Raw genomic sequence first — 27,126 nt, forward strand, 5'->3', positions numbered from 1 at the left:
GTGATTTAAACGTTGATAGGATTGACGTTGAGACAACATTGATTTTACGTTGATCAACGCTACAACCAAATTTCAACATATTTTCAACGTTGCTTCAACGTTGTGTGCCTGCTGGGAATTCTTTTAGAGCATACATGTAGCTCTATATTAATGCATTATATAACACCGTCCAGGATGTTTGAACTACATTGTACATGTGTATCGAATAAAAAGCAAAATATATTGTCTTTCTTTATAAATTATTTACATGCGCACCCAAAAGTGGCACAATCCTCAGTATATTAATGGTGACCGCGTAATATTAGAAGTAGAATTCGAAATCATGTGAATTCAGTTGTTCTCTGAGACCATGTGCTTTTTATACATTCTGATACATTTAACGAGATACACAATGTTCCACGTATCAACAAAAATAATACTTTCTACCAATGATTGATCATGGAAAATAGTTTAAAATATTTTACGACCCGAAATATTTATATTTAAAAGAATTGTGAAAATCATCATTAAATTCATACAAACAGACATTCATGTAATCCGTTTATCTGCATTTTTATAAACCTAACTTCAAATGTGATAATGTCATAAAACATAAAAAAAATCCATGTATATATGTATGTTGTAAACAATTGGAAAACATTCAGAAGAAACGTTGAATTATCGTATCATACCAATGGTATCATGCATTCTATGAAAACCTATCTTCAAATGAGATCATGCAATAAAACATCAACATATGTATGTATATGATGTAAGCATTCATAAAACATTCAAAAGAAGAGTTAAATTATCGTATCATAATCATGTTATCATGCATTCTTGGAAAAACCTAACTTCAAACGAGAAAATGTAATAAAACATCGAAATATGTATGTATATGATGTAAGCAATCATAAAACATTCAGAAGAAAAGTTAAGTTTTCGTATCATAACAAATTTATCATGCATTCTGAGAAAACCAAACATTAAATAAGAGCGGATCAGTTACTTTTGTGACGAAAAAGCGTCTTAAAATCTGAAACATACTCTTAAGGATATGTTTCAAACTTTTAACGTACGAATCCTCCTTGAATGGAAGTATGACCATTAATAGAACGACCACTTCATGTCATTATTTGAAAATAAAAATCACATGTATTAGATATGAGTCTTTATTTGGCTAAATTTTAAGCAATTCAACATACAATATTTTATTAGATGCCGGAAGATATATATTAACTATAATCCTTCATTATTATTTAGGGTTTATATCTATGAGACAGTTCGTCTCGTTTCAAAATTAAACATGTTCACCATATATAACGACATTAAAACAAAAAACAAAATACAAAAAGAACCTCAAACTCAATATTTTATATAGGTCGACATGTTTCCCTACTTAAAGTGGCGTCTTCATGAAAATTTAGAGATTGAAACTAAAGATCTTAAGTACGTTCCTGTGGTTCATGTGGTTTACAAAAATTAGTTCAGAAAGTTAACAGGAACAAAATTTGGGGTTTATGCATAATATGCATATGTTTAAATTTCATTTTCATAAATATGCTGTGTAGTTCCATTTTTTCATTTTGTTTCTGGTTCTCTCTTTACTTTTTTTATTCATGCATGTCATGTATGTGTTAGACCTATGGTTAGTATACCAAAAACTAAAATTTTAACTGATTTACTTGGATTTCCACAATTCTCATCATAAGTGACGACCATTCATCTCAATATTCCCGACGCAATTGGAAGTGGTGTCTCTTTCAATGCAAAGCCGGTTAAATTGAATTATTGTGTATATGCGGAATTCAGTTAAATTTGTTTGGAAAATTAATTATTGAAGATTTTGTCCTATTTTGTTCAGGTCGTTTAAGTATTTATTCAAACATGCTGGAAGCATCATACTTGCAACTTTATTGGCAACACACAAATTGTAAAAGATGGACAAACAAAACAAATTCCTGACGAGACAAGGCAAATATTTATTAGCACAAACTCAATTGTAACAATCGGTAAAGACATTGTACTGAAATACATAAATTATATTTCTAGCAACTATAATATCAATGGGTTGAAAATAATGTCATTATTGATAGTTTTAAAATTCGAATAAAGTTTAGATACTTTTATCTCTCTTTTATCCCCATGGAGAACGTTTTCGTTACAATTGATTGCTTTGACAATAAATAGTCCATTTCATGATAAATTTCAATGTGATTTGTTGTTTAAATTCGTAGAAATTGAGAACCGAGATGAATCTTTTAATTAAGTAATAAACCAACTGAAAGGACTAAAAGAAGGAACAATAAAATTACGAAAGGCCACCATAATGACTTCTTCTGTTAAGTTAAATTTCTTTGATAAGATGACTCCCTATGGAAAAGGATCTGACTGGGGTCTACAGAAAAGATAAAAATATGTTTGAATAGAAAAAATAGGCTAATAGATAGAGAATAGAAATTAAAGGGTGATAAACTATTTGTAAAAAGGAGAGAATAATGGACAAACAAATAATGTTTAAAGAAAATGGCCTAAACAAATATAAAATAAAGGAAAGACCCCTACCCTTCTCCCTATTCAGATCCTCATTGAAAACAAATTATATGTCAAATAGTGCATGACATGTCAATTCACACCAGTTCCCTTCCACCACAAATTGCTCATAGTCATTACATATAGGTTTTAAGTTTTCATTAATACCGATTTTTTTCCACATATAATGAATCTTGTTGTGAGTATTGAGTGCATAATGATCATAATAGATATGCGTTCATTTATAAACCGCTATGTTTATACTTATTTTCTTTGTGTGGTTTTTTTTTTTTTTTTAATCTACATTTAAGTGATGTATTTACAAGGAAAAATTCACGGTCTTTTTGGGTTTTTTTTTAGTTGTTATATACATCAATTAAATAGAATTAGTTGTGTTACAATTGACTGCTTTGGCAACATATAGTCCATTCGATGATAAATTTCAATATCATTTGTTGTTTAAATTCGAGGAAATTGAGAATCAATTTGATTTTTCCAATTAAGCAGTAAACTGACTAAAAGGACTAACAGTAGGTAGAATTGAATTATAATGCCTTCTTCTGTTACTATTTAAATTGTTTCGGGGTCTGTTAGTTAAGCTTTTATTTTGATACATATAATTACTAAACAATGGATTGATTTAGATTTACAAGCGACAGCTTAGACATTGCATTTTGACCTCGTTAAGAAAAAATTGTATAAATAAAAAATTAGTGTCATCAATTAACTTCAGATTAAATAAAATACTAAATGCTGCAAACAATGGCAATAAACATATACCTTATCAGATATACGTAACAAGGTTAGGATATTATATTATGTTTGTTTAGCTTTTCTCTGCTTGCTTAATTTTTTTGGTATATTTTATTTTTCATTATTTTTATATATAACAAAAAACTTAAGCAAGAACGGAACAGCTAAACAAGCATAATATACATTTGTAATATCTTAACCTGGTTACATTGATAATATTAAATTTTAAAAGATGCATGTAATTACTTCAACAAAATGTTACTAACATTATAAATTATGATGAAGTCATTGAAAATACATTGAACAGAAAATCTTGCTTTTTACAATCTCTAAGTTACTATTCAGTGGTTGTCGATTGTTGATGTGGTTCATAAGTGTTTCTCGTTTCTCGTTTTTTATATAGATTAGACCATTGGTTTCCTTGTTTGAATTGGTTTACACTAGTCATTTTGGGGCCCTTTATAGCTTGCTGTTCGGTGTGAGCCAAAGCTCCGTGTTGAAGGCCGTACTTTAACCTATAATTGTTTACTTTTTACACATTGTGACTTGGATGGAGAATTGTCTCATTGGCACTCATACCACATCTTCTTATTTATATTTGAATCCGTTTGTGGTGTTCTTATTCTGAGGTACTAGTAACCAATGCTTATGTATACTTTTTAAAAATATTAACCCTTATGATGGCCAATTGGAGTGTCCCTTCTTTTTTGGGTAGTCGATGCTTATACATTGATGTGATCATTTATCTATATCTATATCTATAGCTAATTATATATATATATGTCTTCTTACTCTATGTGATGGCAACAAGACAACTCTTACTCTTGCTTCAAATATTTCACTTACTTACTATCAGAAATGTAACATAATCTGATAATATTATATAAATTTCAGCTCTAAGAATAAAATGAAATGTTACTTAGAAATGATTGTAGGCAAATTGATAATTGACACGCGTTTGAAAAAACAAACTAAAGTTTTAAATTATTATCATCCTGCAAAGCTATTCCATGTAATAACGATTTTCGTATTACAATTTACAAGATTTTATCACAATTGAATAAGACAGTTATTTTTTTAACAGAATTTAAGTATAAACTATTGCTTGAAATTCACAGAATCTGAAATGAAACGATTTATGAAAATAAAAATAAACATCTTGTTTCATAGCCGAAATTTTTAAATAACGATTTATATTCAAAAGTTACATACATTTAAATTTTAAATTTTGGTTTACTTACAGTTGATGAAAATATACGTTAAAATGAAAATACACAACAATATAACTTTTTAGTTCCTAGTGTCACTAATGATGATAACTGTGCTTTGTGTCTTTGAAAATAATGCATTATAATATTCCAGAGCTCTATTAAAGTTCTTTGTTATCCTTTAAATTGTTGCTACCGTTGTATTATCATGCATTTTAAGTAATGTCAGAAAAAATCATCACTTATTAAAAACAAACAGATACTGTCCGAAAGTCACGAAAACAGTGTGTCAGTCCGAATGATTTGAATCCTGGGCATGTTGCTTGGTGTCTTGTTTATATTTAATTCACATCTCCAAAAGATGTTTGGTATCCGCTTTTAAGGTTTTCCGGCATTTATGGTAAACAAGAATTAAATTAAATGAAGTGTGTGGCACTGTAACATAGTCCTCACTTGAGTTTTTCTATCTAACTCTCAACAGAAGAACAACTTCTGTGAGAGCAGAACCTAGATTTCTTCATTTCGGGGAGAATAGCAGGTTGCAATGCCCGAGATGGTATAAGGCATTTTTGTCGTTGTAGAGACAGGCCGGCAACACCCAGTGAGAAGAGGTTCGGATCTTTTTGATAAAGAAAAGGAAAGAAAAAGTAGTAACGATATAAGATGAAATATAATTTGAACGTTAAAACAAATTGAAGAACAATAATAAAATTAGACATGAATTTTCAATTACTTACTAAATATTAAAACAGCAATTATTTTTAAACAAGATTTTTTTATCAATATTCAATTAATTATATTAATTATATAAGTTTTATTAAACATTTCAAAGTTTTTAAAGTCGTAAAAACTTTTCTATTAAGGGAATATTCGCATTTTGGCGAGCCAGCTTTAATTCAAGCTTATAAGTAGTACTCGTTGATGCTATGGCAGCGTAAATTTCTTGATTATTATAGCCAAATATCGGACTGTCCGAAAGAAAGGCTAATTGTCAAGTTGTATACGAACAGATGTTTATATTATGTCCAGAATTATATAATAAATGTTGACCTGCTTGTGATGTTAATTTGATTCATATCTCATTAGAGATCTGTTATATCAAGAAAAAGTTAATTTTTCGTTGATATTAAGATAGTAATGATAAAGAAAGTGTATGAGCAGATTACTTAAATATTATTGACCATAACCAACTATACCTCATAATATTGACATGTATATGGAATATTTTGTCACAAACCAACCCTAATCCGAATTCCAACAAACAAAACAAACATATTTGAATCATATCAATATTTGGAGAAAAAATTACATTTTTATTGGACATTCGAGCTCACCAGTTTAAGATTCGTGCGCAATAGTTTAAAAGTGGTGCGAACCAGATATAAAGTAGATCGCACCAGATGAAAGTGCTCCACACCAGTTTCAAAGTCTTGCACACCAGATTGAAAGTCGAGCACGACAGTTTTAAAGTCGTGTGGATCAGTTTCAAAGTAATGCGCACAAGTTTCAAATTCTTGTACATTACTTTAAAGTTGTGCGCGCATTTAACCTGTTTTTTTAATACGTGTGCATCTAAGCCATATCTGAAAAAAAAAACGAACGTAGATTAATCGGAATATTAAATTCGGATTATTTACATTCAATCCGTGATATAGATTATAAATTTGTTTCTGTTTATCTATGCAATGTTTGTATCAGATTCGATCGGAATAAGAAAATTTCTTATACAGAATATCCACCACTGTTCCTGTCAAGTTTTAATTTGGGTCATAAAACCAAAGGCAACCTAAAAAGACAAATATCAAATGTCGATTTGACACTGGTTTTAATAGACTTTTTATAGCATTATTACAGTAATGTGTTCTACTTCATGTAAAACCAAAAATTGTTGCTGGTTACAACGTTTTACCTCTGAACGAAAAGAATTGTGCAGTCCTGTATATATTGTCCGAACACGACAGTATTACTTCTGGTAATGCCTTCCTTTGCGAGACTAACGTTACATTCTCATATCACCTATATGCTGACATAAATGTGGTCAAAAGTTTGCGTCAGTTATTTTTTTCACGTGACTGTATTGCAAATTTTACGTTTTTTTGCAACCATATTGGACACTGTTTGAATATATTTCTTTATGTAAAAAATTTTATCTAGCGTTGAGGGACACATATTTTGAGAAGAAAAATTTAAGGCCAATTTCCCCATGAAATTATTTCTTGAGATGAACATTTTTCAAAAGTGTTTTAATCTCAACAAGTTTACAGTATCACAGCTTCATGCATGTACATTAATGATCATGTGGTTTATTCTAAATTTATTTAACAAAGTATAAACGCCAAAATAAAGCTTTATCAAAATATGAATGAGAAGACAATCTATTAACCAATGACAAAATAAATGATACAAATATTTTTAAAATTATTGTCTTACAGATACAAATTGATTGGTGTTGGTTATAGATGTCCGCTGATGGAAAAATATACAACAACAAAAAGAGAAACATAGGCAAAATTGCTTTAAACAGAAATATGTTGCGCTATATAAAACTTGATTTTATGGAGCTATGTCAAATTGAAAAAAAGTTTGAAGTACACTACATAGACTTCTTTATATTAAAATTCCAGTAAGATTTAACAACTTTTGACCTGACCTTGTGATTGAAACAAACACAGGGGAAATCGTCACATCTCTCTTAAATTTTAGTGACAAGGAAGATGATTCATGTATTACACATAGCATATGGGGGTTTACTTTAAAATTTGCATGAAATTAAATAACAATTTTCATTTTTAAACATTGAACAATAAACAAGAAATCAATCTTTTCCTTTTTTATTTAGTGGATTTATTCTTCTGACGTTTTACATTTGGTATGATTTATCATAATGTTTTTGTGAAAATCGCTATTCATCAAGTTGTATTTGATGTGTATGTTGTGGTAACTGTGATGAATAGCAAGAGTTTTACCTAAAAAAGCCGATTTTGTTTAAATATATACATATTTTACAGAAATTTAAACCATTTCTTGGAAACTTGCAATGAATGGGCTCTGGTATGTTCTTCTTTATGTTCTTGTTCAGACGACACTTTTCGCATACGCGCAAGGCCCAGGAGACATTTCAGCAGCAATCGCTGATGCAGTAACGGAAGTGAGTGCCAGAAGACCTGGTGGACCTGCGCTAGCATCTGGTAATTAATTTATTAATAGATTTATATGTTGCTGAATTAAGTAACAAATATTTGTTTTAATCTTTAATGCAATAATACAATAATTCATTTATTCATTTTAAATGTCTATATCTAAAACTACATTTTATATCCATATAATGTATTTAAGCATTCATTCCAGACATTACATTATCATATTTATTCAGGTGCTGGTCCTGCTGGAGGTGGTGCTGGTTTTGGTGGTGCTGTCGGTGGACTTGGTGGTGCCGGTGGTGGACTTGGTGGAGTTGCCGCCCCGGGATCGGGATCTGTAGCAGACAACCCAGTATCTATCCATGCTTTGTTCAGTAGAAGAAGAGAAGCCCCAGGGGCAGTTGCAGCTTTTGGCTCCGCGGGAGATATATCAACTACTGCAACTTCTAACTTTGCCACAAGGTTTTTATATGTTTGATTTAGATGTTTCGATTGTAAATTTGTTGATGGAATTTCCAGTAGCCTAAATTTTGAACACGTAAAGATTAATCTAGTAAAACAAATATAAAGTATTCCATATGTTATGATTTGGAAAAACATAAAAATGCAAAATTTAGATATAACAACTTCCTATGCAACGTACAAATCATGAGATCAAATTTCTTGGATGTTCAAGAATCACGCTAAGAAACATTTAACTCGTGGAAATATCATTCTTGTATCGATGACTGTACATTTCATGAGATCTAAGTAATTTTTTTTATTGCTACAGAATATAAAGAAGACGTGGGGTTTTAATAAATGAGACGGCTATACATCACGAATTCTATAATAAAATATGTTTACACTAAAACTTATAAACTGAAAAATTGAAAAATCGCTACCAAGTCCGAATAATATAATTTCAAACACAGTGTTAGCCTACTACATAAAGCAGTCAATTTTTCACTTGACGCAGCTAAAACTTCCACTATCATAATTCGTTTATCAAAGCTCATATAACACGTCAGTAAAGAATTGAAAATATTCAATGTGCAAGAAAACACAGGATTATATTTATGGCATATTCGAATTATCTTCGTTTTTATACGTTGGGAAAAACTTTTTGTGGCAAAATTTGAAATTGTAAATACGAGTGTAACAGGATCAATTCTGATGGGGATTCGTGGATGCGAACCACAGCTTATTGACTGATTGACGATGGATACAAAATGTAATAACGCTAAAATTATCTAAACAAAATGAAACGAAAACAGTACAAATATGAAATATAATTTTTTTTCTGAATACAACTTTAAGCATATAAACCTCCAATATATAGAAATGGAATTCGGATATTTGGATAAGCTCGGCTATCCTACAATTGGACTGGAAGCCAATCCTCAGACAATTTGATAAAGCTAACAAAATACTTTATAGATGTAGGACTCAAATCTATGGTGGGTTCCTGATCTATGACATATTCCTAATCTATGGTAAATATGACGTCATGCCATCCCAAACTATGGCAGATTTTTAGAATCGGAATCTATGGCGAATTTTTAGTTTTCAATCCATGGTGGATTTCTAGTTTTCAAATCTATGGCAGATTTTCTGCAAATGGAAGACCAGTCAGTTCATATCTGACCAATGATTTCAAAGTTGCTTTAAATAAGTGGAAATGTCCAAAGGGTATCGCTAAAGCTGCTTTAAGTAAAGCCAGTATAAGAAAAACAGATAAGAGGTACGACAACGGGAGCATATCCATAACCATTTGTGAAATGAACATTGAATAATAGTCAACCAAATCGTGATGACAACCATAAAAATTTTCTTCGTAAGGAAGTGACATACACTAACATAGACTTTAGGTTTGAAATGATGTGCTCCGGGAGAATAAGCATGTCCTACTCTGTGCATAGTACATTGTTGACCCTGTCAAACAATGTACTATGCACAGAGTAGGACATGCTTATTCTGTGCATAGTACATTGTTGACCCTGTCATTTAACCAAGTCCCTTAACAACCAAAAGGCAGTTTGTATGAAAAGAATTAAACAGTTTGATTTTTTTACCTAATATTCATTGGAGCGTTTATAAATCTTTTTGAACTGATGACGATTTAAGTCAAAGCCCTGTAATGACCAATGACTTGCCTCAAACAAGTGGCTAATTCAAAATAGCCTAATTTCTATTACAGTTCAGGTACTCGACATAAATATAGCTGAACAAAATGTAAATAGTTATTTGAAATCTATGACCGATTTTTTATTTTAGTTTCTAATCTCAAGAAAGATTATTTGCTACAATAGTATACAGGTAGTCGCTGTAATAAAGCTGAAAAATGCTATAGATTATGTTTAAAACAAACTTGAAGAGTACCATAGGGATAAAAAAAAATAACAAAAAAATAGCATAGCATAAAAATAGATAATGAATGAAAAGAAAAACACTTTTCAAACTCACAGTAAAAACTCGTAAAATCAAGAAACTAGGGAATACCAGATACAAAGACGAGGATAAGAAAGCAAGGACCGGAAACAAACACGAAACATAAACACCGAAATACCAAAAACATAATCATTCATTTGCGTGAAATTGCCTGCACCAGCGATTATGCTGCTACGAATGACTATGGGTTTGAACGGTAGTATTCGTATATCATCCGAATCAGATGAGTACATCTTCTCATTTGTAGGGATTTCCGTTACCGTAAATTCGAATTCTGAAATATAATTTAATTTATGGATTAGGTTCCTTGAAACTGGCCTTTTCCTTTCCTTCTATATAACAAAACAGTCATCGTTAGCGGAGGCGTGAACATTATAGTTTACTCTTCTTCCCGGAAAAATACGTACTATCAAAATCTGCCATAGATTTGGAGAAAATAAAAATCGTCCATAGATTTATGATTTGTTTGGCATTTGTGACATCATGTTTACCCTAGATTAGGAATTTGCCATATATCTAGAATCCACCATAGATTTGAGTCCTACATATATAACTGCAAAGGTTCTAAATTTTGGTCATTAAGATTTTTAAACTTTTCAAAACAAGGCGAATATATTTCTGAATATAAATAAATGTCTTTTTGAAACAAATTATAAGCATCAAAGTCAATAAAATTTAACTTATTTGTAATTATATAATATGAAATCACTTGAAAAACATGTCACTGTATAACACATACACAAAGCACATATCAGAATCAGAATCAGGTTCATCTGTTAAAAGACGCGATCTTTATGTCTTCTTGGTATGCAGTCTTCGGTGATATTACGAATACTCTAACAGAACAGATAATGTTAAAATTAATAAAAAGTTGTACCAGGCAATGTCCACCAATGTTAATCTCACAGTTGCACATTTGACGTGTACCACCGGGTTATATTATTGCAGTCCAACGTACGTTGTTGATAACGGTAACACAAACGTTGTGCCACCGAAGATGAATCGGGTCCATCTGTATGCAAGTTTCACAAAATAAAATTGGACGATGCCCAGCTTTTTTGCAAAAGTTCTCAAATTAAAAACGAACGATGCCCAAATGGTGTACAAGGTACTGAATAATGGATCGGGTCAATCTGTATGCGCTTGAAGTGTTCCTAACTTCAGGCTTAACTTTCACTCTATTGGTTTCTGCCATGACTAAAAAAAGTCAAGTAGTCGGACTTCCATAAACTCTCTAAATACTAAATATTTAGCTAGAGATTACAATTCATGCAATCCAGAAAAATGAGCAGCAACCCATAAAACAAACCAATTCCTATTAATACTTGCTAACGTTCTACACTTCAAACTGCACATAAGATTACTGAGCCATGATGAATAAAGTAATTGATATTAAAAAATCAAGGCGAGTTGCACCGCATCCTTTTCTTGGAATAAGAAAAGCCAAACAGTCAAACTGAGGTATGTGACATCTATATGTACACTGAAATAAACCTAAAGTAAACATGCAACATAATGTAAAAACAAGCATTAAACAAAGGTAACACAATCTGAACTACAATATATGTGTTTCAAATCGTTCTTTCATATCGTCTATTTGGGGAAATTCACTTGATTTTCTGCAGACCTTTAAACTGTAACTTTTTTTTAGACATATTTGACATTTAGACCTGACATGACCTGACTGATGAAATTTGAGACACTTCTTAGGTTTAGGTTTCCTTTGTGATTTTACTCTTTCTTCAAAACATTAATCAAAATTTCAAGACTTGTATGAACAGTATGACAACAAGTTGATCTTTTTGTCTTATCCACAGTCTGTCAGTGGATCACCAGAAAAATGAACAGCTTCATATACCATATCCAATTATAAAGTCTCATCTAAACTATGAGGGAGCCTGAACGTGATAAATGTAGCCATCTCAATATTCAAACATGAAGTGAATAAGTCAGTAAAATACACATCTAAATCTGCAAAAAATCATCAAGATAAGCATTATCAACTTATATCTATAAACGCTGACCAAACTCAGAAATTATTTCGTTTTCCTTCAAACTACAAAGTCTTAATTGAAATTCAAAATATGCCACACTCTCTTAAGGATTGAACCTCTGAATGAGTACATTTTTCAAGCAGTCATTATCATACAACTGTGGTCTTTAAAGAAAACGTAAAACAGTTTGAGCATTGCCTCTCAAATCCATTATCAATTGACATGCCACCTCAAAATCATTCCACTGATTCCAAAGAGAAACTGTCTCAAAATGTACAAAATAACCGGTAATATCAATACTGACACCGTCAAATGAATAGGGCTTTTCCTCAAAATAAAGCATGATTAATAAACTTTTATGATATTCCTACATTGCTCCATTTCAGTTTTCAGTAATAAACTAGCAAAGTTGCTTTCAAGTTCTGCATTCACATCGTGGGACCAAATGTAGCAGGAACACTTTTGCTTTGGATTCTGGGATGCGGACCACAGCTTATGCTAGCTTGCTTATTGACTGATTGACGATGGATGCCAAATAAAATAACGCTAAAAGAATAGTCTAAAGTCAATTAAAAACAACAGTGTAACAAAATATATAATTTAATTTCCAAATACAACTTTTATAATACCAGCTTCCTATTTAATCAAAATGGAGCAATAACGGAATTGTAGTTACAGCTACTTAACCATTCAACGTTCTCGTTCTTTCGTTTTCGTTCCGTTTTTCATTCATTCCGTTTGCGTGTTTCGTTCATTCCGAATTCAGTTCATTTCGTTTGAGTCAATGCCGTGTTTCGTTCATTTCCACTTCGTTCATAAACGAAATTGACTGATAGCAAGTGTGCTGTGTTGTTAACGTGTGGGACTTGCCATTTCGCGTATGAACGTTTACAGCGTGTGTGAACGATAGTATCATTCTGAAACAAAAGGTATATTATAGACATATTTCGTTTTAAGTAATCACTACTTTACGTGTATTTTTTTTTTCGTCAACAAAACTGACGATCTTTACAACGATCATACTGGTTTTGCCATTTTACATGTTTTACATGAAATTATATACAATGTAACAAAATTGTGAACCGTTAAATTTCTGTACAAAATGGTTGTTTCATGCCTATAAGACCCTCTATTATAAATAAATCCCGTGAAACTGCGTTAGTATCAAGATGAATAGTCACCAAGTGTGATACTTATCTCAATACAAACGGAGGTCACTTGTGATTATTTTATATACTTATTCTTTGTACTTTTTTGGTTCGCAATGTATCCATTAAATACTTGTTCAGACTAAAAGATTTAGTGTACTTGCAGATAGATGTACAAAACGTATTTTAATTTCAAAGGAGGTTAAAAAAAAATGTCACTATATTAAAACTTATTATACAAATATATGAAAAGGATTTTCAGGGGCTTCCAACTTATATACACAATAAAATGAAGGAAGAAAAACAGTTTGGTAGTTCGTATATTGTTCTTTTTTTAAATAAAGTGAATAAGTTAATTAAATGAAGGAATAATATTTCAGAATGTATGTTTTCCATGTAATGTAACAAACTCTTTAGTTTTCACATTAATGTTATTTAAATGTAGGTAATGTAATCTTAAGGAAGACTACTTTAATTGACCTATAATTGTTTACTTTTTACACATTGTGACTTAGATGGATAGTTGTCTCATTGGCACTCATACCACATCTTCTTATTTATGCACTAATCATTTACATAATTATGTGACAAGTATATGCAGCCGTGAGTTAAATTATGCTTACTTGATAACTATAATTAATAACATAGTTAGAAGACTTAAAGTACGTATGCCATTACTATATTAACATTAATTCCATGAGATGTGTGCTTATAAAAAAGTGATGATAACGTTTTCAAGTTTCGCAATCAAAATAACCTGAAGGCGAACTATGCAGGACATCTCTCTAAACTTACCAGAACATTTCACACTTATCTGTTTAACAGATAATTTTTCTACCGCCAAACATCGTTCTTTTTGGAAATGAATCTATTGTCTTTTTTTGTAAGCATTTGATACTGATATATTTTACACAATTGCTAATTATTTTGTCGGTTATGCATATTGACAACGGGTGCTATGAACAAGGACCTTTTTACCAATGTTTTAATTTTTTTTTAATAATATGCTTTATGATTTTAATCTAATCTATTTCCTTTATTTAAAATGTGTTTGTTCTTTTATATCCATGCAATCTCACAATATCAGTAGGGGACAATCATTTGAATCAGACATTTGTTCACAATAAATTCTGGTATTTCGTGTCGCAAATTATTCATTTTAAGTCTGACTTGGGCAAAATCATTTATTTTCAGCTTTACATATATACCAGGCCTAGACAAGGCAAACATTTTTTTTCTAAATCCTCATCCAACACCCCCCCCCCCCCCTCCCCCTTTTCGAAAATCAAATGGTCGTTTCCTAGTGAAAAAAATCATTGCAGCACATATAAACGGACGAAAAGAGGTTTTATGATTCAAAATTTAATGATTTTGGTTTTGTCAATGGTGCAACATAGATGTAACATATATCTACAAAAGCGGTGACACAACTTGTTTCTGCACCATGATTTAATTGATTGAAAGTTTCGTATAATCTTTCTTATGCATAATGTCATAATGAATCTCAGGTTTTTGTTTTAAATAAAACCATTCCTGAAACATGTATGTGCTGTATAAAAAAAAACTAATGAAGCTTAAAACCAGTACCAATAGTTGATGTATTCAGCTATTTTTTCCATTTCTCAATGAATCAAAAAACCTTTAACAAAAAAAAAACTATACTTTTTCCGCAATTTGACTCTTGAAATTAATTTTGATTAACAAAAGCTTACCTATATATGTACATGTACAATGATTGTTAAAATTTAAGCTAATCAATTTGTTTCTCAAAATGTTCTCATTGTTTCAAAGTGTTGAGTCAAAATCGAAAATGTGCAAGTTTTATTGAAATCACATTACAAAAGAGTCTTTATTAGAAATTTCTGAAAAAAATCAGCAACTGTACAAATTTCCATAACATAGAAACTCGACTCAAATCTTAGTTGACTAGGATTGTAAGTTTTCCAACCAAAGGTCGCTGGCTTCTCTCCGGCCACTCCGGCTTCCTCCACAAAAAAAATGGACCGCCACAAAATAGCACAATAGTGCTGAAAGTGGCAATAAACAACAATTAATGAATCAATCAATCTTTTTCTAACATGAGAGGAAAATCAATTAATTATCCCTTAAACATTCTTTATAGGTACCTACGCCCTATTTATCTTTTTTTACGTGGTTTTGATATATGAGATAGAAATTTATCAATATTGTCTCTTTGTTTATACAAACATTATTGCTTCTGGTAGCTCCCCTCGGGCATTTATTTGCTTCAAGTTACCAGGTTTTGATTTAGTGTGAGGTTTAGAAATTTGACTGTTGTCAGGGTAAGGTACGGGTTAGTGTTAACCCAACCCACCCTTCCCTCGAATTTGTTGTGTTCATATTTTTTTTCTATTTAGATGTATTGCAAAATTTTACGGTCATTGAATTTACTTTTTGTTTTACTCTTTCATTGATAACAAGTCAAAGCTTGTTCTAGCACTCCCTTTGTGTTGGGGTGGAGATTTTCCTTGTAAATATGTTAATGACACATCTCCATTGATCCCAATATGGAGTGTACACGAATTCCACTGTACCATCGCAGCTCTCCAGGAGTGATCCGAATAACGGAAGTATCTACAAGTACACACATACATATATATCTATTCTTGAGGAATGCACGTTGACCTCTTGATATATAGTCTTTGGTTTTTAGTTACGCAATAATGCTACCTCATTGGTGTATACCCCATGTCTTCTCTTATGTCCATAAAAATAACACAATTTTAAACTTACCAGCGTGTATGTTTAATTTCAGACTTGCTTATTACAAAATAATAAATGAGCAAATGAATGAAACAATGATAATTATTACCGTTTGAATGAATAATTTCTTATTTGAAAATCAAATCAATTGATTATCTGAGAAAACAAACATGTTTACTCGTTCACCAAACCCCACATCCTTCTTATGTCACATATAAATATATCAAATTACAGAACTGGAGGTGCTACACCCGATGCAGCTGAATTCAGCAGACAGATTGCTCCATATTGTCCAGTTCGTCGCCCTGTATGTAATCCTAACGACCGCTATCGAACAGCAGATGGCTCTTGCAACAACTTAAACAATCCATTATGGGGAGCCTCTATAACAAATCAAGCAAGATTTCTCTCACCTACATACGGAGATCGTAAGTTTATTATTTCGACTGAGTTGAAAAAACTAAAGGGTATTAAAATAACTATGCAACATTTCATTGATCATATTTCAAATATTTACCAGTAATGTCTTGCTTAGTATTGAGTTTAGCTTTTTAGTCTTTTATAAAATGTTTCTGACTCCTGTTTTCAATTCGATATGAAATATGTATACATGTAAATTGATATACATATACAACACAGTTTTGACATGTCTTTTTCATTGTAGCATTTAACACTGGCTCTGTTCCACGTATACGTAGTGTGCTTGGATCCCTCCTCCCTAGTCCACGTGACATATCTAACGCTGTCCTAAATGGTGGTGTATCACCTCCTAGAAGTAGAATTTATAGTATATCCTTAACTCATTTTGGACAGTTTGTCGACCACGATTTCATATCAACACCTATACTTAAAGGTAAATTTTTAAATTGTTTCTGTATAAAAAGACTCCAAAAAGACAAATAATATTTTAAGCGAAAATGTTTTTGCTATAACATTAATGTTTGTATTAATATGACCATGTTACTCAAATAATTTACATCTAGACATCCTGAACAGATCATTTTTGACAGCACTGCTACGTTAGGGTTTAAAAATTTCATGGTATTTTTTTTTTTTTTTTTTTTTGGGTGCAAAAATAATGGAAATGAACATTGGGTGTACTTAAGTCGATTGTTTACAAATACACTTTATAAACTGGTAAATCAAACTAGTATAAGAAACATATATCCCAAGTATATATCTAAGGTCAATGTTAACGTTTTTTATGTATCATAATTGTTTGTGTAATAAAAATTTGTTTGTACTATATTTTTGTAGATGGTGACCAAGATATAGTCTGCTGCAATGGAGATGTTCCGATTGTCAGGTAATTTCAGTGTAATGTGCATGCTTGTAAGCAAACCATTTGGTTGGATGAAAATCAAATAACCAGTCCCTAAACGGTATTTTGCATTTTTCTTAGTTCTTTCAATTATGTGCTAATCAAATTAAAATCATTACAAATCTCCATGTCTTTAGTTCAGTTACATACAGCTACAACATAATTCGTGTAAGCAAGTGTGATTAAAATGCAGGAATATAACTTTTTCTCAGTTAATGTATGAAAATACTAATTGGGCGTGAAAAACTTTCTTGAAATACAATCTTGTTCATAATAGAACGAAATTTCTCACTTCAAACCTGACATCACTTAGTTCCAACTTGAAAGTTTCGAGTTTTCATATCACACTACTATACCAGAAAGCTGTGATTAGACATTTCAGGAATATTGGATTACACTTTAGCATTTAATTACATTATGCTAACCATGTCAAATTAACCAAACTGGTAAAAACACAATAATCTACACTAATAATTTAGGGATAATTCATAAAGTCCGAAGACATAACTGAAAACCAACATTTTAATTGGACATGATAAACTAAAATACTTTGTGTTAATATTTTTTTACAACTAAATAGTTTGCTATTTCTCTCATGAACCCTTTAAATATTCGAATTTTTAAAATATATTTTGAGAGTTTGAACATTTCAATTTGTACATGGAATGTGAACACAAAGTAGACACTTACAATTTATAATATTGTTTAAAAAACAAATACATCTCTGTATTCACGTTTTTTTTTTTGTATTTGTTTTGTAGACCAGAGTGTTTTCCCTTCAGAACTCCGCCAGGCGATTTCCAGACTACTTGTATGCATTTTGTAAGATCGGACTTTGGTGTTTCCCCAGGATGTCCACCTGGTAAGGATGTTTCAAATGTCAAAATTTTGTTTAAAAAGTATAAACAAAATAAACCAGTTTAACTTTTCGACTAAAACAAAGCAAAAGTTAGAATAAGCAATCGTACAAACATATACATATTTTTTCATACTTACCGGAACCGCCTCGTTGGTCTTGTGGAAGTGTGCTTGTCTCGAGTGCGGGATACTACCTTATGAATTAGCCGTTAAAATCTTATTGTGGGTCTAGTCCAAAGCAACGTCCATATTCATATCACATGAATATGTTGCCGTCCCGAGATTTGTGTATGTAAAATATCTTCTTCTTCTTTCTCTCCTTCTCCGTAGTATGCATTTACTTGAAAAATCCGTTCCATGTTCAACAACAACATTCGGAATTTTAAAGCAAACACAACTCTTGTAATTTACGATACACAGACCCTCTACTGGTTTACTACTCCGTGATTGCGACAATCCAACTTGCAAAGAAACCTAAAAGTGGGTGTTCGTGATATATTTGTTGATGTTTTGGTAAAAATATCAATGTCATAATGTCATTAGAACATGCAATAAAGCAGCAGAATCAACTCTTTCAATTTTCTAAATAATCAACAAACAAGCCATTTTAAATAAGTTATATGATGTCAAATTTAACTCCTTAAATTGCACTTTGCAAACAATATTGCAAATTACTTCTGCTGGTCGTGTTCATATGATATCCACGACTGCTTAACATTTGGATATAAAAAGAAAATTATAAGACTGGGCGCATCATAGAAGTAAAAGTGAATCATCTTATGCAAAAAGATTCAGGGGGTTGATAATGATTGGTGGACTCGTTCTTACAACATTGTATAGCCGCTTGGCCTTTTCTTCAACGCCTTTATAAGCGTACACTGCTTTTTCAGGCAACATTTGGAGTTTTTGTTTGTTTCTTATCGCATTATCTATCTCCTATCATATCTGCAGGCAAATGGATTTTTGTTGGTTCCAAATAGCAAAATACATTTATTTTCTTATTCGATTGAATCATATCGGTACATGTTATTGTTCATTTTGAATTGTTTTTCATTCTGCTCTTTATGAGACTTTATTGTTTACCATACTATATGAGTTTTTCTCAGCATTAAAGGTCGTAAAGTAACTTGTAATTGGTTACACCCTTATTTCTTGTTCTTTGGTGGATAGTTGTCACATCATACCACATCTTATTGTCTTATATTTGTTGTCGAAAAAAATATGTACTAGATTTAAAATTGAATATATAATAACAATAAACTTGTGAATGGAATTGAATAACTCGCTTGAAAAAATTTCTAATTTGATATGTTCTCAGTTAAATGTCATTGTTCGCCTTCTTGCTGTTTGTTCCGTACAAATGTTTGGGGGTACCTCTACAAAAGGGAGCTAGGTTTTTTTATGGAATGAATCCTCAAAGATTATGTTCCACATAGTAGCAATTCAGTTGTGCAACTCTTATTTCGAGTCTTGAATCAACGGTGAACCGCTATTTTTTTCCAAAGATCAAAAAGAGGGGTCTTCATTTTTAAGTTTTGCTTCTAGATTTTCGTGTAATTAAACCAGAGTTGTAAAAATGTATCGTTTAACATATTATAAAGAAACACACTAACTATATATAATAAACCATTTATATGTTTTACCAGAATCTAGAAATCAAATAAATCAGAGGACATCTTTTCTTGATCTGTCTGTGACGTATGGAAACACACTCGATGGACAAAATGACTTACGAGAATTGAACACAGGTATTTACACAATATGATGCTATTTTACTTCGACGCTTTAAAGGGAGAAAAATGTCAACTTCAAACTAAACAATAAAAATTAGGAAGCAGATACTGCATGTAGTTCCAACTTCATACCTGTTAAAAGATTCCATCGTTTAGTCTTCGCAGTTACTAAGTTAATGCATCGTCACAAAAAAGAGGACTTGTTCTTAAGCTTTCTACAACTTCGAAAATGCGCGACTGTGATTAGATTGAGAGAAAACTGAAGTAAGAGTGAAATGGTGTAATTTTACTCATTGCCAGTTATAAAAGTTTCCGCATTCTAAATTATGTCTGATAATAGATATAAGATGTGGTATGAGTGCCAATGAGACAACTCTCCATCCAAGTCAAAATTTATAAAAGTAAACCATTATAGGTCAAAGTACGGTCTTCAACACGGAGCCTTGGCTCACACCAAACAGTAAGCTATAAAAGGCCCCAAAAATTACTAGTGTAAAACCATTCAAACGGGAAACCCAACGGTCTAATCTATATAAAAAACGAGAAACGAGAAACACTTATGATCCACATCAACAAACGACAACTACTGAACATCAGATTCCTGACTTAGGACAGGTGCAAACAAATGCAGCGGGTTTAAACGTTTTAATGGTACCAAACCTTCATTCTTTTTCTGAAACAATAATGTAACATCACAACATAGAAAGACACACTATAAAATATCAACTGAAACTGACTATATTTTTAAGGTAGCATTATTATATTAAATGTTTGAATAATTATTTCATCACTTTGCTTTTTAATATTAATGGTATAGGCAGACTCCAAGAAGGCATTAACAGACTTCTGCCTACTGGTCCTCCAGGATCTGAATGCTTAGCAGGGGAAGAGTGTTTCAAATCTGGTACGTAATAAATAGTTTTTACTTATTTCCTTCCGGTATTCTGTTTCTTATAGTTAGCGAATTATTGTACCGCTAAATAATTTAATTGGATATGATCGTCTGAATAGAAGTTGATTACATTTGAGTTTCAGATATTTTCAGACATATGAAATTCTTGTACACGAAGAGTAAAATGTAAAATCAGCGTTGCTATCTTTTAAGTTTTCTTCTAGTCTGTCGTATGTACACAAACGAGAAAAAATACATTTTACCTTTGTGAATAGAAACAAAGAAATATTTCTTTTCTAGGGGACAACAGACCAGCAGAAGTTCCAATGCTGACAGTCGTGCATACTGCATTTTTGCGTGAGCATAACAATATTGTTGAAAGGTTGAGAGCACTGGGGTGGACTGATGGAGAAGAATTGTACCAGGAAGCAAAAAAAATTCTCACAGGAATTTATCAGCACATAATTTACACTGAATATCTTCCTATAGTACTTGGGGCAGAAGGTATGAATTTTTTTGGGCTACGAAGTAATCGATTTGGGTTTAATACATTATATAATCCTTCTGCAAATCCATCTACGAGAAATGCATTTGGAGCCGCAGCATATCGATTTGGCCATTCTCTTGTTGGTTCTTTTGTTGAATCGTTTAACCAAGACTTCACACCACGCGCCAGGGTACCTATGGAAGACCATTTCTTTAGTACTCGTTTAATAAGAGACTTTACTACATTTGGTCCAGATGCAATAGCCAGATGGATGACAACACAGTTCAAGAGCAGAGCAGACCGTTTTCTGACTCCAGCAATAAGGAACAGACTATTTCAAACAATGCCAGGAAACGGCTTTGACCTTGGTTCACTAAACATCCAGCGTGGTAGAGACCATGGCGTTCCATCATATAACAGATGGCGACAGTTCTGTGGATTACAGCCTGCTTTACATTTTGGATCAGGACACTTAGGTTTAACCAACCATCATGCTTCGGCTGCAAAAGCATTATCATCCGTTTACAGGTAAATTATGTTGATTGTGTTATTTCCTTAAGGTAGTATTGAGAGTATAAACCAAATTAATAGATCAATACCCTGTCGAAGATGAGTGTGCCACAAATGATTTATGTAGCCTAACAATTCATATATTGCAAAATCATTAGATTTCTATTTAGAGATTGCTGTATCTATATTTAACATGATACATATTTATTATATTAAGGTTAAATCCAACTATCCTACTGTCTATCGATACTTTTATTTTGGCATTGCACAAGTCGTGTCTTCTTTGACTGTCTAAGGCGTTAAAACACTAAATTCCTGGGATGTGTTTTAATTGTTTTTAGTCTCTTTTGTTTATAAATGTTGATATGCCTAACGTATTTTCCACTAAAAAGGATATCGGAAAAGTTAACTTATTTGGTTATTCATATAAGGAAGATGTTACTATATTCTCTATTAAATATTCTGTCTGACATAGTGATAGGCGTCATTCGGTCTATCAAAGACTCATTCCGTTGATCTATGTTTTATGAAGTTACATAGGAGAGGTCCGTTGATCGAGAAGGCTACTGGTCCGTTGGAATTGATTTTTAAACATCTGCTTCAATTTTGGTAGAGTTTTATGATTTTCTTATATTTGAAGTATTTTTGCAATAGGGTTTAGTATTTAGCATTACAAAATGAATACCTGTAACAGTAAACTCTGAATAAAACCGAAAGACGACAAGAGACTTCTTCAAATCGATCCTACAGACATTTCAAAAGTTAATGACAAAAATAAGAGAAGCGATTATATACGTCGCTAAATCAGACAATAGTACTTAAAAGTAATAGCGATGTCTTACATTTATTTTCTGGGGAAAGAAATACACAAAACAATATTTTTTTTTATCAAATTGCAAACGATCTGTCCGTTGATAAGAAGTATAAATGTAACCCTGTCCGTTGATAAATTGTAACCATCAAACGTTATTGTTGGTATTGATTAAAGAAAGCTCTTTTTTTTATTTTATTTTATTTTCTATTTTGTTTTTTAAAGTTACAGGACTTTAATTATCAGATTTAAATAATGATATCACATGTTATACCATAACTCGAGTTTGCTAGATTGATTTATTGGAAATTTTACATAATTGTTGTTATTAGTGAACGCGGATGTCGATTGACAAAAAACATTCTGACAGGTCATTCAAGAGTTGTGGGACTTTGATCGTCGGATAAATAAAGGCATTATTTAAATGCCATGCACAAGCTAGTAGCTATAGTATGCCTTTATCAAATTAATACAAACTTAACACTGTTGTTGTTGGGATTGATGAATATCGACTCACTTATGAAATTGATAGTTTTCTGTTTGTCGGATTTTTAACAGTCACATTTGAAACAAGGTTATCTTTATTTAACGTCATTGTCTTCATCTGGAAGCATTTATGTCAGACCAAGTCGGAAAAAATGTCCGATTGTGCAGAATTCTGATCAACGAGTGTCCTGGGTTATACTCAAATTGATCTGGCAATATCATGACTCCTTGTATATCTGATCTACATCGATTGTGCAGAATTCTGATCAACGAGTGTCCTGGGTTATACTCAAATTGATCTGGCAATATCATGACTCCTTGTATATCTGATCTACATAGAAGTATATATATATATATATATATATATATATATATATATATATGCATGATAATAGTTCATGTGTGCGGTCTATACTATTGATATTGAGGCAACCACATTACTCCCACCCCATCTAATGTTCCCTTATTGTTCTCAGTTTTGTTTTATCTTTACCTCCATGCAGGACATTAAAGTCATAATAACCAATCTAGAAAAGATATATGGACAATGAATTGGAAGATTGAACTTCTAAATTACAGTTCATCGTTTATTTGATATGTGGATATTGAAAAAGACATTTTCAGGTAGAACAGAATTTGAAGTTTGCATTCCTGAAATAGTTCAGTGTTACACTGAAACGATAAACATGATTAGCGTGATAATATATTATTAATCGAAATCACCTTTCCTACTTTTTAGCCATCCTGATGATATTGATTTATTTCCTGGTGGACTGTCAGAAACACCAGTAGCAGGTGCCCTGGTGGGACCAACATTCAGATGTATCATTGGACTTCAGTTCATGTTGTTTAAAATTGGTGACCGTTTCTTTTATGAGAACGAATTCGTTCCCACTGGTTTTACTGCTGGTTAGTATATATATATTTCATTAATCACAATTTATGTCTTGTTTTTATTTGTTTATACAATATAACATTTAAACTAAAATTGCAATATAATATAAGCCAAAAACAGCTGAAAATGACCATTTATTTCTCCTACGGGAATGATATTTCTTCTTAGTATTCCTTTTTTATAACAATACTATGTCGAAATTATATGAACATCTATCAAATAACTTTTTTGTTAGTTAATGGATAATTCAACTGTATTATTTTTCAATTAAATATTTTTACATTACATTGTAAACAAAAATGGAGAAAAAAATTAGTGCTAAAATAAATATTTAATCCTTTATATATAAGTTATTCTTGATATACATTTAAATCAAAATGCCAGTAAAATAATTGGATAACTTTTTCTAACATCATTTCCCCAAAACGGTCCATATATTTCTCTACCATCGATAAGTACTTATTTTCCAATAGACAATGAATGCATTAATTTTTTAATAAAGGAAATTGCCAAGTGTAAACAGTTAAGGTTTACGTCAACTGTTATTCATCAAGTGCAAGGATCACTAGAAGCCAAAATCTATTGAGGTATACCCAAAATTTAAATACAGATTTTTTGCATTTATTTCAGCTCAATTGGAACAGATCAAAAGACAGTCTTTGTCGGCACTTTATTGTAGAACTCTCGATGTGAAATCAATGCCTGCAAATCCGTTTGTGTCTCCGTTAACTGGGTAATGCTTGATTACAGTCTTTTATTATACCCCACGGAACAAAGTTCCGTTGTGTAATATATTTTTGACCCGTCCGTCCATCATTCTTTCCGTCAGTCTGTCCGTCATTATGTCCGTCAGTCTGTCCGTCAGTCCGTTAATCCGTCCTTCAGTTATTGACATCGCAACTTCTCTTAAACCACACAACAGAATTTCTTTAAACTTTGTAAATATTAAAGGACATACTATGTTGCCATACTCCTGTTGTGAATATCGACAGGAAATTATGATTCTATTTTTTGTCCTAGGAGGTATGCTCCGTTGAACTTAGAATTTAGGCCTGAATATATTACTGCAACATATCGACAGGAAATTATGGATTAAATTTCTAGGCGTTATGCCCCTTTGAACTTAGAATTTCCTACAAAAATACATCCGCAATAATTTGTCAGCGCAACTCCTCTGAAACCACGCAACAGAATTTCATGAAACTTTGTAGATAATGTGCACATAATATGTAGATGTGCTTATCGAAAAGAAATTTTTATCAGTTGACTTTTGTAAGAGTTATGAGTCTTTGATCTTAGGAATCCGGTGAGATTTTGTTTGCCCAGTGACAATGCTGGGTGTTGGGTATGTGAGCGTGCTCACAAAGTTTCTTTTATTTATTCTATTATGTATAGGGAACTGAAAACGTAAGAAGATTATTGAGTCTTTTTATTGCATTTATTTACATAATATAAGTGTAATGGTCTCAAGCTACAAGAAACAGTTGAATATCAAGCAAAATGCACAGATATTCAAACAAAAATACTAAACAGAAAAAAATAATCGTATAAACACGTTATTGTTGAACAAGGAAACTATTTCAGAACATTTACTTCGTTGTTGTATGACATTAATTTTCCTAAATTATGTCTAGAGATGTGATACAGGAATATATTGATTTTCTATCACATTTCAAATATTTAATGCAGTTATCTACATGTATGACAGGGTATTGGACGATCCTGTTATAACAAATGTCTTTGGGAATAGCTCATGATTGTAGTCAATTAGACACTCAATTGAAATTTCTAATAACATATTAGAAAAGTTCAAATTGTTTACAATTTACAGGAATAAACAGTATCAAGTATACATTTAAGATAGCTGGGTGTCTAAATGTTTCACTATAGATTTTTCTTAAACTTCTGTAAAGATAATTTTGGTCAATGTACCTTCAAATTTCAATACAAAAACTGGGGTCACGGACCTTGTGTTTTCGTTAAAAAACATTGAACATAACGAAATTATAGTTATTTTATATGGGTTATATAGTAACCATTTTATTTGTTCCCATTGAGGAAACATTAAACAACAGAATAGGTTAAAATTAAATTAGAGAATTGCTATTCATAAAAACTTTTGAAATATCAAATAAAAGTAAGCGGTCACGGGCCATATTTTCTTGAAAGATGCAAAGCTCAAAGGATATATAACTACTTCAATACAGAGAGCTTATGAACAAAATGAGAGAAAGCTCTAATATTTTTTCAGTAGTACGTACTTATACTCGAAACAGCTGCGTCATTATGTTCTTCTTCACTTTTGCTTGAAATATGTATGTTTATCGACATTATTAAGCAATCAATTCGAATTATATAATCTTCATATTTCCGATTGTTGATTTCAAATTTGTATTGTTTCTGTAGTTATGTATATGTATATCCAGTAAATGTAAATGCAGATTTAACGAATAATGATACATTTTCTTGCCTATTATTGTCTTTAAAAATTAGAAATATAACACAACATATATTAGCTGCAATGCAAAGATGAATCAATATCAATATCTATTAAGAACCGGTATGGTTTTTTTCTCATTGTTGAAGGCCATACGATGACCTATAGTTGTTAATGTCTATGTCAGTTTGTCCCTGATGGAGAATTGTCTCAATGGGAATTATACCCCATCTTTTTTTCATATTTACCTTACTGTATGTGTGAGTTTTTCCAGTGATAAAAACATCAATACGACTTTAAATGAAGAATAGCAGTTAGTGCAGGCTATTCATTTGATTAAGGATTTGTCGATTATGTGGATGAATTTTGTGTCAAGAATAAATACAGGATCTTATGCATTTCATGCTATAAGCCGGACGCAGCCAACTAGTCTAGTATGTATTTGACCATATCCGGTCCAAAATACAATGTCTGCGGGAAGTTTCTAACTTACAATCAAGTCCTCGGTTAGGAACTTATGACGTTATCTTGAGAAACAATTTATTTTTTGATATTATATAAGAAATAATCACTTAAACTAAATATACTTTTTATGTTTTCTTTAGAGCTCCACGTATACCTTGTCAAAATTTTCCTAGACTGGATTTAAGACCATGGAGTAGAATAAACAATTCCGGTTATCCCAGAAGGAGTGGTAGACGAAACAGAAGTTGGAAGAAAAAAAACTCTTATTAAAGGGGGTCACAATAATTTTTTACTTGTTTTCATTTTGTTTTTCATTATAATAT

The 27,126-nt window shown here is 31.6% G+C and overlaps 1 protein-coding gene across 4 annotated transcripts in view; it reads left to right on the forward strand.

Moving 5' to 3' along the window:
* LOC127706940 (peroxidase-like protein) overlaps window positions 1-27,126 on the forward strand; it is a 145,691-nt gene that overhangs the window by 36,981 nt on the left and 81,584 nt on the right. For 2 of the 4 annotated variants that reach the window (XM_052211651.1, XM_052211649.1), the window contains exons 2-13: window positions 7,481-7,660; window positions 7,846-8,074; window positions 16,143-16,336; window positions 16,573-16,761; window positions 17,166-17,214; window positions 17,991-18,091; window positions 19,734-19,835; window positions 20,638-20,724; window positions 21,013-21,727; window positions 23,746-23,915; window positions 24,532-24,634; window positions 26,944-27,093. In XM_052211651.1, the coding sequence (XP_052067611.1) occupies window positions 7,510-7,660; window positions 7,846-8,074; window positions 16,143-16,336; window positions 16,573-16,761; window positions 17,166-17,214; window positions 17,991-18,091; window positions 19,734-19,835; window positions 20,638-20,724; window positions 21,013-21,727; window positions 23,746-23,915; window positions 24,532-24,634; window positions 26,944-27,073 (2,220 nt within the window). In that variant the 5' untranslated portion in view covers window positions 7,481-7,509 and the 3' untranslated portion in view covers window positions 27,074-27,093. Of the gene's footprint in view, window positions 1-3,006; window positions 3,042-7,480; window positions 7,661-7,845; window positions 8,075-16,142; window positions 16,337-16,572; window positions 16,762-17,165; window positions 17,215-17,990; window positions 18,092-19,733; window positions 19,836-20,637; window positions 20,725-21,012; window positions 21,728-23,745; window positions 23,916-24,531; window positions 24,635-26,943; window positions 27,094-27,126 lie in introns of those variants that run through there. The other 2 variants (XM_052211650.1, XM_052211652.1) reach the window with 2 other exon arrangements.

This window comes from Mytilus californianus, unplaced genomic scaffold, assembly GCF_021869535.1.
Source record: "Mytilus californianus isolate M0D057914Y unplaced genomic scaffold, xbMytCali1.0.p SCAF_6, whole genome shotgun sequence".
NCBI lineage: Eukaryota > Metazoa > Mollusca > Bivalvia > Mytilida > Mytilidae > Mytilus > Mytilus californianus.